The 13,263-nt window shown below is 33.0% G+C and overlaps 1 protein-coding gene across 1 annotated transcript; it reads left to right on the forward strand.

Annotated features, from left to right (window-relative positions):
* Positions 1–3,652: 3,652 nt before the first annotated feature.
* Positions 3,653–12,058, forward strand: LOC128238980 (uncharacterized). The gene is made up of 6 exons (XM_052955368.1): positions 3,653–3,668; positions 4,111–4,492; positions 7,792–7,843; positions 7,981–8,410; positions 8,955–9,136; positions 9,232–12,058. The coding sequence occupies exons 2-6, from the start codon at positions 4,155–4,157 to the stop codon at positions 10,564–10,566; spliced, it is 2,337 nt and encodes a 778-aa protein (XP_052811328.1). The 5' UTR covers positions 3,653–3,668; positions 4,111–4,154; the 3' UTR covers positions 10,567–12,058.
* Positions 12,059–13,263: the final 1,205 nt, after the last annotated feature.

Below are 13,263 nucleotides of genomic sequence, written 5' to 3' on the forward strand. Positions count from 1 at the left end.
ACATCTATGTACACCAATTGTGTGTGCTCGTAAGAATACAGACGATCATAATTTCCTTTTAAAATTGGGTAAAAGTTTTGAAAACCAGGAAATTATATATTTTGATCAACCTTGACAAGATAAATGAAATAGTGATAATTTGCCAAAGATACTGAAAGACAAAATGCCATTTTAAACGAATCAGATTGTTCTTTAAACCGTTCCTGCATTCTTTATTAAAGACACTTTCGATTGGCCCTTAATACACCCCAAACTAGCTCACTCTAATACTCCGATTCAGGTGTTCCATTTTCACTATCATCTAAGCACGACTCTGTAATTATCAGGTGTTTGGCCCAAAATGTCATTCTTGTATGTTTTTTTCAACCGAACACGGACTCAAATGGCATTTTCATCAAATGCTATAGTTCTACGCTTTTTGCATTTGTTTCAATTTCTTACAGTCAAGTCATCACCGAATTTGATCTTTTTGTGCTAGCAATAATGCAGACATTAACCAAACATAGGTTAAAATTGCTAAACCCATATCATGGAAACTTTTAATCAACTGTACAAGATAAAAGCATTAAAAAGTAAACATTTGCCAGGAATAGAGAAATGTAATGCATTTCTTGCCAAAAATGAACCTTTTGATAAAGTCAGTTTGATCCCTGAAAAACCTGTCCCTGTGTTTCTTATGTTAAACACTGCTTAATCCTGTAAAAATATATATAAAAATATAAAAATAAACAAGCTCAAACTGAAAGTCAGGTTTTCCATTTTCACTGTCCGTTACTCAAGCGCCTATGCATTTGTGATTTGAATGCGTTTCGGCCAAAAAATGACATTCTTCTGATGTTTTCAACTGATCCTGGATGGTGCAGTTCCACTAACTTCGCACACATTTCAAGTTCTAGCAGTCATGTTTTCATGAAACTTTGACATATTATGATTTTATATTCTCGTACGAAGGCTGTCGATTAAATTAAAAAAATATATTTAAAAGTTGCGAAAACCAGGAACTGGCATATGTTGATGAACCGGGCAAAATAAATTCATTTAATAGTGATGAAATCCCCTAAATAGTGAAATGCAATACATTCTTTGACAAAACGTGACACTTGAAACATATCAGTTGGTTAAAAAACCGTCCCTCTATTTTATATGAAAAACAATTTCGATAAGTTCAACATATATGAATACATACAAAACTAGCTCAATTAGGCATTCCAATTTCACCGTCATCCTAAAGCCTGTAAATATGGATCTTTAAAGCATAGTGGCCAAAATTGCCATTTTTTGAGGGTTTAAAAAATAAACCTGGACTCAAATGGCATTTTTATCATCATATGGGGCGGTTCGACACGTTGTTTTTGCATTAAATTTGGACATTTTGAGTGCATATATAAATGCAGACGAATCAGTTTTAGAATATGCGAAATTTGAGAAAATCAGGAAATGGCATATTTTGATTAACCGGACAAGATGCATGCATTTAATTCTTGGTGATAATTGGTAAAAAGTAGAGAAATGCTGTGCATTTTTTGACAAAATGTTTTGACTCTTTTAAACAAACCCAACGTCTCTAAGAATTTATTCTAAACAATAGATTCGTTGAGTTCATACATATTTATTTTAATTCGATTCTAAAGACATCGACAAGTGTTCTAACACAATAATGCCTCTGTATATATATTACAAAATATATATACGCCGCTGAGTTATTCCTTTTAAATTAATATTTTCACTGCCGTTATTTCACGGATTAAACTTAATACTTCATCGATAGGCATTAAAAAAATATTAATATTTATATTTTTTGTTCAATGTTCCGATCCCAAATTTGATTTTTTTAATTTTGATTTCAATGTTTGTAAGTTACTGTTTTAAAGGTGTCTGATAAACAGGATACACATGCCTTCTAAAAATTATCCTTTTACTTCGGTCTATTTTACCATCCATTTAGACAGAGGGAATCCCCAGTCTTTAGTTATGACTACAATTGTCCGACTTGATTTTGTGTGTGGTGTCGAAAGTCAACAGAGGGAAACAATGCATTGTTAATTGAAACAGCAGAAATCAGCAAGAGTAAAAGTCAATTGGCGTCATTCACATTCATTGCTACTTTTTAATTCAATTATATACCGAAAAACCACCACCACCCGAGCAGAATGCCGACAAAAACGGGAGTGGATGAGAGTGATAGTTATAATCCATCTAACCATCCGGTTAGAAATCGTAAATATCTAGATTCGTTTTTTTATACAAGCAACCAAAGACACACGAATAATAACATGATTGGATAAACAATAAAGGCAATTCGGACATGGTGTCATTGGGATAGAAATCCATCACCTTTTGTTTGTTTATTATTGTAGAAATATTCATGAATAATTTACATAATGTTAGTAATGCCATCGAATAGTTTACACATTGTCGGGTTTATTTACACATACACATATATAATAAATACACCCTTTTCTAAAATTACACCCTTTTCAAAGATAGTTGTATTCAATAAATAAATAAATCAAGATTCTGATAAAACTCCAAAAACAAGCATACTAGAAACAGCAAAATTGTTGATTTAGTGTAAGAACTTTTGTTTTGTATTTCACAGTGTAATAAAAAACTTATTTTCACGAGTGGCGAAGCGATACGATCTTACACTAAAATCAATAAATATCCTCTATATAATGCATGTAGACCTCTGTTCAGAATGAATATTAAATCCTTCTTTCCACTAATGTCATTTTGCTACATGTATGTTAATGCAAGTTAAGAACACCGGTCACTATCTATTTGACCTGACTATTTTTCAGTGCACAATATTAATATTACAAGAGTAAATCAATTATATGCGAATATTTAGTTAAATGTACCCTTTTCGTTCATGCTTTTCGATGAAATATGGAGTTTTATCAGTGAAATAACAACAGTGAAAAAATGAATTTTAAACTTTCACTGCAAAATAAGGAGTGAAAATATAAAATATCTACTTTCTGAACTACTTTTAAAATGCATTGTTATTACTTCCCCTTGATCAAAACAGAGCACTTTACTTTTAAAACAGAAAATGTTTGCAAATAATATATAAAATATTTGCAATTTAAAGAAATGTTACACAAGTTTAAGTGAAGATATGTTTGGATATTACAATACGGTTATTATAGTGAACTTTGGCAGCCACCTTGAACGCCTAGTTATTAGTTTATTTATGGTCGCGATCATTTCGTATGAAAGAAATGGAACTACAAAGGTAAGAAAAAACTCTATTGATCAAAAGTAAATTATTTGCAACAAAACCGGACTAATTTGTCAGTTTTTGTTATGTTTTGGTTGCCATTGTTGACGCCATGATGGTATGAATTCAATGGAATGGATCAATTTATATTCAGAAACATAAACGTATAGTTTTGCACAATAAATTAAGGTTAATTTATCTATGGAAATTATTTGCGAACATCTTGAATAAAACAATTATTAGATTTTGTATTAGTGAGTCCAGACTATGAAAAAATGCCAAAACATTATTTTCACTGTCATGCAAGGTTTAGCTTAAAATCCACATTTGGATCCCGGGCTATCAGACAAGATTGTTTAATTTTATCTGATGCAAGTACACCTTAAACTTATCTGGCGACGTATCTGGATATCGACATAAAACCAAGTGGATTTTGGCGCGGAAGGTAAGACGGTTTTAAGTTGTAAATGGTTTATTTTTATTAATATTTTTTTCACTTTGATGGAAATTGAGTTAATGTTAACGCGTCGGTGACATTTATGCAATAGATAGGACATATTAGGTGAAAGCTTAATAAGTAAGATGGCCGGAGCGAGCGAAGTCATTAATATTTTTTTCTAGTTTGTTCTAAACGTCGTAGTTTTTAACCTGTATTAAGCCTCTTTGGAACAAAACTATGGCGTCAGACAAATTGTTTTACAACTCATACTGATTAAGTGTGTTACTTAATGAAGGCTGATTTACGATTGTATTAGCTAGATTATATAGAACAATAACCCTATTTAGTGTTTGTCCAACATATATTAGATTGATTTAGTAAACTACATAAGTCCTAAGAAAAACGATCTAATTAATGATGGGTGATTTTAATGATGTTTTTCTTTCAGGCTAGATTTAGTGATGTTCAGCTTTTCAATATACGGAAAACACCATGGCATCAAATATTTATTGCGGGACATGTACAGACAATGAAAAGATTGCATCTCACTTTTGCGAAAATTGTTCACACTTTTTGTGTGTAAATTGCGTAAAATTGCATCAGCAACACATTTTGGTTGATGCAGCCGAGAAGATTTCACCGCGAAGTTGTAACACTTGTAAACATAAAGGAATACCAACTCCTGCCATTTCGTTTTGTGCACTTTGCTCTGTATTCCTGTGTAGCGATTGCAAAACTAAACACTTAGGATGGTCAAGGATTCGGACCCACACATTTTTGTCGGTTGTTGAAGGTATCAGCCATCTTTCGACTAAAAAAGTCGAAATCACGTAAGTTTGTTTGCTTGCATTTTTGTTTAAGGTATGGTTTTCCATCATGAATCTATGTTTTATAGACGAATAGACCGCAATGACTTTCTTTAAGTAGTATTTGGCTTCTGATACATACATCAAATACAATAGTGTAAAAATAAAACGAATACTGCCATACACATATAAATATATACGCAAGAAAAATGCAATCATATGTTTTCAACTCAGATCGAAATCCCTACTTTAATGCATACTTTAATACGGGTGCCTTTGTTTGGCTTCTGCATGAGTCATTTGGTGGAAATTTTCTATCCGGCCCAGAAGCACATGATAGATATCATTATTCCGGCCTCGTACTTTCTAGAGGAATTTCATATACGGACGTTAAGGTCCTGATGTCTTATATCGTTACGAGAACGTTATGGTTTCGGAATTCCGGTGTCTCGAAGCACCTCGTGGCGCAGGTGCTACATACTTTATCGGTTCATTTTTAGTCATTAAGAGTGTGAACAGGTCAATAACTAGTATCTTATACTAATTGGTTTGAGTGTTTTACTCAATTATATTAGGGGAATTGTATTTGATTACGAAAAATGTAGATTCTGATACATTCTGGATGATAGTCACTCTTCAGTGTGAACGACCAGCGTAATACAAATGATGAAATGATATGAATGAATTTATGCAAATTCTCTCTATTGACCGGGTCTTTGCTTTTTACGACAATGTGATAATTTAATTTTTGTTGGCAGAAATGTTGTTAACAAATAATGCTGAATAAATGCCATGTTTGTGTGTTGTCGGATTAATAACATAAAAATTATTTGTCTAATCATGACCATAATTAGTCAATATTTGTATAGGCATAATATCTTGGACAAGTTTTATAACCAGCGATATCGCTACAGTCACTCAAGAGTTATTGCCCTTTAATTATAGAAATAAAATATGTCTTGTCCTACCATTGACTTTTGTGGCCTTTGCATATTATCACCAAATTAAGTCAGAATGTGTGTGGGCATAATATGTTGGACAAGTTCGATAACCAGCCATATCGCTCTAGTCACTCAAGATTAATCACCCTTTTATTATAGAGATTACCTGATTGGTCTTACCTAAGGATTAACTTCATGTTATTAAACTGAATTAGAATGTACACTTATTTGTTGACACATAACCCTTATTTGAAAAAAAAACAACATGTTTATCGGATTTTAAGTGAATCACTAATATCAATGTGACAATTAATGCAATTACACAATATAACCCTGCTTTAGGCCACACCATATTTATATTTCATTCCGCGTATTACTGCACCTATTTTTGGAAAATGCACAACTTATTTTTACTGCAAACCAGATCATTTTGAACATTTGGCTTTTTCAAAAGCTGTAATTTAATCATTTATCATTACCGAGTTTTCGATTTAAAGGAAGTAACCAATATGTAATTTTTAATACACGTAAATATCGGTTTAGCATGTATCTTCTGTTAATCAATGGGCTAAATGGCTTCTTTAAAACCTTTTTATGTATACACAAGTTCATAGAACAGGCATACCATTGTTTAATCTGCGGTAAACATGTTGGCGGCATCCAGTAAGCTGTCCAAATCAATTATTTCACAAGCATTTGTCCAATCACCATCATATTGGTAAAATATGTATGGGCGTTATACCCGGACGAGTTCGATACAAGTTCACCGATGTAGTCATCCGAGAATTATTGCCCTTTAATTATAAATTTGCCTACAATACTATATAAATTAGGTTAGCAATTTAGGGCCATCTTATCCCTCTTGTTTTGCATGTATTTCTAAGTGACCTCTTTTGACCATTGTGACATGTTTTAAACCCCAAAATGATGAATTATGTTATATATTATGCGCGTAACACGTCATTACAAAATTTGCATATCACGTGACTTTCTTAATGCCAAAAAACCTATATTGCTTTATATACTAATGATTTCGATTTTTAATTTTTTTTTGTTTAAATAATTTTTAAAAACAAATGAACCATACTTACTCTGTTATTTTCATAAAATAGTTTACTTGAAAGCTAAATTATATCTAACTGAAAAGTATTATGACAATTAGTATTCATACATTTAGGCTGCGATTTTTTAATAAACAAAATAGATAAGTTTTCATTTGGAAATGCTTGCATCACATTTATGTTAGAGACAGTAGCGTTATTTTCTTCATGTGATATTTCTTTTGAAAATGTTTAGCATTTCTGTAGTCATTTCTCCAATCTTATACGGCAACTGGTACTGTTTGCAAAGCGCAACGCTCCGCCCATTTATTATACCTCACTCATCAGCATAGTCAATGATCGAGTTAGGGATTTCGTTGGTATTTTCAAAACATTTTTTTGATATAGCATCGTGTGTACCTCAGGATTGTGTCACACTCTAGCATAGTTACATACTCACTTTTTTCTTAAGTGGCATTGGGCCTTTTACATAGGCTGTATTTAGAAAATCCTTATCTAAAGTAATGAGATAAAGGATTTATGACGGTCATAAAGTAGACCCGTCGTTGTATGATAATTTTCACAGCAACTTGACTCAGTGGTTGGCCTGATATGATATATTTAAGTCATTTTAGGACCAAGTAATGACAAAATTATGATTATAGACAAATGCCTGGTCATATACACTAAACTTTAAGAAACGTCGATACGTACATGCCCCAAAACAGGAAAGTCAAATTCGATCTCAATTTTCTTTTACATCTTGAAATGCATTTTTAATAAGCTAAACTCATAACATTTACAATAACATAAAACAGCTGACACTTCGTTGACAAAACAAAAAGTAATCAACTAAAAACTAACCCAGAACAGTAGGATTTTTAAAGGTCAGATACACTTACACCTTACTTTGCAAACACGTTTTGCTTGCCGACGATTAATATTATCATATCAAGAATTTTTGTGTATGATTTTTCGGGAACAGACTCGTAGATATGATATCTATATATATTTTGAAAATCTTACTAATATAAGTTTAAAAGTTATTAAAAATTTGAAAACATGTAAATAAACAATAACACCTGATAAGCATGAAATGCTTTCTAAGTATTTGAAATGATAAATTTATGTGTATTATGTTACTATTGTTTATTGTATATGTATTGAAGATTCTTACAATGTTCCGTAGCGGCGCAACAATTTGAATACACAGCGTTTACGGGTTCTATGTGTTTTTTATATACAGATAATGAATCGCAACAGGCAACTCAAAAAGTCCATTTATGAGGTCTATCCATTTCAAAAACTAGATAGCTTGTACATAAAACGCTTATATTTACAGGTCAGGCGAGAGCGTAAGGAATGGAAAAGGCAATGTGTTGAGTCGCAAATCGGTAACAAAAACATTTGCATAGATTTCAGATGCATAAAGCTGTAATTCAAATAGATTAGTAATGCTCCAGTGACGTTCTTTCGACATATTCTTATGTTTGTTCTTATTTTAGATCATCATAAAATTCACATTTTGTAGAGGGAGCCCAGTCAACCACAGGCATTGGAAGTAACGGCAGAATCTGTTCTGCTCGCATGGGAGGCACCATCCGATAAACGAAAAGGTGATGTGTTTGAGGTCCGCTTTACCGAGATTAGCAAAGAAAGCACAACAAAACGATGGGTAACAGTGCAAAACAAGTTTACCACAGAGTATGGCGAAATTAATGGTTTGAAGAGTAATACATCATTCCAGTTTTTTGTGCGAGTTGTTGATGAAGAAGGCGATGAAGGGCCAAAGAGCGAACCAAGTGATAAAATTAAAACATGTGAATCCCTTGGAACAAAGCTGATCAAAACGTCGAAAGTGTTGGAAAAAAAACCTGACTATCCAACTTCATATGGCATTTCTATGAATGAGGTAAAAGAAGCAAGGACAGAACAAACACAAACAAGGAAGTTTGAAATCGGTATGTTTATATACAAATGTTGTTAACAGAATTTATGCAATAAAGAATGAACGCAATGCTAGTAGGTAGAGAAATCACCAAATATTAAAACAAATCAAACAGTAGACAAAATAATACTGCATTTGCAAACACTGTTTCTTACGAAGTTTTCATTTTATTATGTTTTCATAAAAAATGTGGAGAAAACGAACATATCTTTTTTATAAAAAACATTAAAAGAATGATTTGAGTTTTGTTTTAGACGATAAACGAACAATTTCATGTCTTAAATGTCAAATTGCCGCCGTTAAGTATAAGATAAATTTGTTTAAGCTCTATATTAATGATGTAGGCAGGTCAAATTTGATCCTAGCCCTGCGGTTTAAAAACAATAGCGGCCAATTGGATGTTGGCAGAAATTACGTCCGACTTTTAAACGGTTTCTGTCAGGTTAGCACTTTTCAAGACTCAAAACAGACAGTGGACCCGTCTAAACGTATGTAAGGGCATGCCCTTCTAGCTGTTATTACTTAATATGAAATATCTATTGATAATTTTTTTTCAGGAAAAAGAGATATGTTGAACAAGGAAGAAAAAACTATACTTGTTGTAGGAGAAACTGGGAGCGGAAAAAGCACTTTGGTAGACGGAATGATGAATTATATCCTGGGTGTAAATTTTAACGACCCCTTTCGTTTTCGAGTAGTCACATTAGAAGAGGAAGAAAAAGAAAGATGCTACAATCAGGTATCTGCTTCAGAAACCGTTACATTGTCATTCATCTAAATATATGCAAATCAAAGAAATTAAGCGTCGGATATAAAATTAAACCTCAATTTCAGGCACTTTCACAAACGGAATGGATAACATGCTACACCATCAATCCAGATGTTGGCAGTCGTTTAAGTTACACATTGAACATCATTGATACACCTGGCTTTGGAGATACAAGAGGAATTGTGCGAGATGAAAAGATAGTCTACCAGATTCGAGAGTTATTTACCAACAAAGAACCAAAAGGGGTACAGACTATCGATGCCGTTTGCTTCATTGTAAAAGCACCAGATGCGAGATTGACCTCGACAAAGAAATACATATTGCTGTCAATTATGTCCCTGTTTGGAAAAAATATTGAACATAACATATGTACGCTGATAACATTTGCAGACGGCGCTGAGCCTATGGTATGCGCTTCACTTAAAGAATCTGGATTACCCTTCGGCAGGTATTTCACCTTCAACAACTCTGCACTGTTTGCTCCGAATGGAAATCCGGATAGGTATGACATGTCATCATTTTTCTGGAATATGAGTATGATGAGCTTCGAAACATTTTTCAAGGAAATGAAAACATTCAAAACGGAGAGCCTTCAGCTGACTGGAGATGTCTTAATTGAACGAAACAGGCTGCAAATGGTACTTAAAAACTTGGAACCAAAGATAGATGCTGGCTTGGCTAAAGTCAGTCAGATTAATTGTGAAAAAATTGCGTTCGAAAAAGCAGCGAACGACATGGAGATCAATAAAACATTCACAGTCACGAGAAACGTTTCAGTACAAATAAAAGGTCCTGAAAAAGAGTTTATAACATTTTGCACACCATGCCAGTTTATGTGCCATGAACCGTGTGCTTTTGAGGATGATGAGGACAAAAAGAGTTGTTCAGCCATGGGGGGTTCAGGATATTGCACAGTATGTCCCAAACGTTGTTTTTGGAGATCCCATAAAAACTATGTACAGTCGGTTTTCAAAACCATCACAAAATCAGTAACGGAAACGTTTGAAGATATAAAGGCCAAGTATGAACAAGCTGCTGGAGCAAAGCTCACCCAACAACAGATAATTGAACAAATGGGTCGTGACTTAAAAAAACTTGCTGCAGTAATCGACGGCATGATAAGAGAATGTCAAGAATGCAACACGAAATTATCCGAGATTGCACTTCGTCCAGATCCTCTGACTATGACGAGCCACATTGAGTTGATGATGGAAGCGGAGAAAAAGATTGCAAAGCCTGGATGGGAGAATAGAATTAAGGTTTTGGAAGGATTCATGAAAAGGGCTGAAATTCAGAAAAAAGTTGTACATGGTTCAGGTGATGTTTTTGAGCAATTTTTCGATGCCTTTGAAACTCCTAACTCCCAACAGACGAATCTAACAAGGCAAGACCGTGTATAGTTCATTATCATTATAATTAAATTATTTATAAAGGAATATAGTTATTTTACTTGATAACATGTACTCTTAGAGACATGCCGTTATGCGAAACGGAAGACGACTTGAGGAAATCGGGACAAGGCGTTGGTCAAGTTTAGATATGCTGTTTTAACGATCTGGGAAGGAGGAAACCTGTATTTCAATTCAACTTTTCGACACAAGAATTGTGGAAATCTCCCCTTTAAAATTAGTTTTCACATCCCAGAAATTGCCGTATAACAGAAGGACGATGCTAATTTTGTATGCATCATTTGTGGTAAACGCTTCAACCACAAGTACAACTATATTTTGTTTGTATAAGGCATGCTGTTACTTTATAGTCAACAAAATGTAAAGAGGGGAAACGCAATCATTAGCGATTCAAGAAGTCTAAGCAAAATAGGAATAATTAAATTTCAAGTCTGTCAGATTGTTATCAAGTAAAATGTTGACACAGTCAAACCCCATTTCGGACCCGCGAAAATACCTCGAGCCTCGGAAAATTCGCGCCAAGCGGTTATTATTTCCTTCAGTGTTATAGATATCGGTCCATAACATCAGTTCGAGTCAACAAGAAATTCGAGCCAAGTGTTTCCGAGCCAACGGGGTTCGACTGTACATTATTTCATTTTTATAAATGAATTCATGTCTATCATTCGATAAAAAAATATTGTTTTACTGAAAAAGTTTTACGTTTTATTTATTAGTGTCCTGTTACAAAACCTATATTCTATGTTGTTATTAACCTATTGAATTTAGTTACCCATGTATTAATCTTTATAAGAAATAGTTGTATTGATTACATATGTTTTATTTCTTTCTTCTTACCTTTCATTTTGAAAATGAGGAATATTTTAGAGGAGTCGGTTAAGCAAGAGTTTAATTGGCGCCTCTGTCGACCATTTCGGGACATTTTAAAAAGAATTCCAATTTGAAAATAGCCACAATGATGTGTCCAGCGTGAAAAAAGCAGATTACATATGCCCGGTGGCACTGTCAACTTGGCAATAGACATCGGAACCCACTCATATCATGAGAAAATACGGTGAAGGTTTAGATATGTATAGACGAGCCGATTTTGAACCAAAGTATTTTGTCTTACTTTGGCATCATAACTGTGGAGTAAAATGAATGTGCATTCATCTGAGTCGGATGTTTTTGTAAAAATGAAAGTTTTTAATGATTTAGCTTGCTATTGTATTACAGGCTGTAATGATGAGTGTATTATGTTCGAGAATTTCTTTATTATTGTTGTTTATTGTATTTATTAAGTGTGATCCATGACTTGTTTTCATAATAAGTAATGCTTCGTATGCTCTTTTTGTCAGAATGATAACTCCATGTGAAATCGATAAGTTCACTCAAAATGAAGTAACATAAGTTAAACTTTAAATTCCCTTACGCAGGCACCAAAAATACTTTTGTTTTCATTTCATAATTTATATTTAAAAACAAATTTAAAACCTAGACTTTACCGAGCCCTGATAAAAAGAGGGGGGGGGGGTGTTAGCTCATGAATAAAGTTGAAATTAAAGCTTTTGTAAATATTTAGTTACGTCTGTTATCCTTTTTATAACTCTAGGAAACTGATAATTCATTTTTTATATTATCACAGTTTTATTGTTTTGTATACACTAATTTTTCGCGTATATACATCTTTAAAACAATTTATCATTGGAAACTGGACGCTCTGTAGTCGTCGTAGTTATACAAGTATATAAACAGAGTGTAATTTAACTATCAAATGTTTCACTTCCGATTCGAACATTTATGCTTTTGTTTTCATCTTAAATGCGCTTACAGTCTATTCCTGCTGAAGGAATCTGACCCGGAAATAAGCAAGTTCTCTGCTCCATTCCCTTTAAATACCTGGTGAACACGTGGTGTTTTTGGATTTTGGTATCATTTTAAAGGATAGCATTTACCGATAATTTATAATCGACATAAATTGCCAAAAAGTCATTATTCATTTAATTATTGTAGTTTGTATATTTGCTCTTCGGGGCGTGAAGTGACATATTTTGCTATTTTTCAAGGCCAAAAAATGTTATTTTTAATATTGATGTCTGTCTATTTTTTACACTTTCGTATCAATGCTCATAAACCCTTTGAAATGATGTCAAAATAATATGGGGTTATGCACATTTCATTTATTAGTTAACTTATTACGATATTTAATCTGGACTTCTTTAATATTTGAGATATACTTTGCTTTATTTATATCGGTAGGAAAATAGACTATTCTAATGTTTCTAAGGATTTGTTAGTTAACTTACTACGATATTTAATCTGAACTTCTTTAATATTTGAGATATACTTTGCTTTTTTATATTGGTAAGAAAATAGACTTCTTAAAGCTTTCTAATGATCATATCACTTTACTTCTATCATGTCTTCATAAAGATCTTAAACATTTGAGAAATTAGTAAACTTATTAAAAGAACCACAGTGTGCCCATTTATGAAGAAATATTATTCAAAATTACATAGATTAGCAGATATTGTGTTATTTTGTTATGCTTAGTGTCTCATTTTAACTGTTATAGTTACTAGTGTCTAACCGTTTTGAATTATCTCTCTTTTAAAAATAATATAAGGTCGGACAAAAGACTGTGGTGGTTGAATGGTGTCTTTCAAATTTGGCAATTGGTTGACTCATGAACATCAATAAAATAACGAA

Source organism: Mya arenaria, chromosome 6 (assembly GCF_026914265.1).
Source record: "Mya arenaria isolate MELC-2E11 chromosome 6, ASM2691426v1".
Taxonomy (NCBI): Eukaryota; Metazoa; Mollusca; class Bivalvia; order Myida; family Myidae; genus Mya; species Mya arenaria.

Coding starts and splice junctions, on each gene's coding strand:
- LOC128238980 (XM_052955368.1), top strand. CDS start 4,155: ATGGCATCAAATATTTATTGCGGGACATGTACAGACAATGAAAAGATT. Junction 7,844..7,980: donor ATGTGTTGAGTCGCAAATCG/GTAACAAAAACA, acceptor CACATTTTGTAG/AGGGAGCCCAGTCAACCACA. Junction 9,137..9,231: donor AAGAAAGATGCTACAATCAG/GTATCTGCTTCA, acceptor CCTCAATTTCAG/GCACTTTCACAAACGGAATG.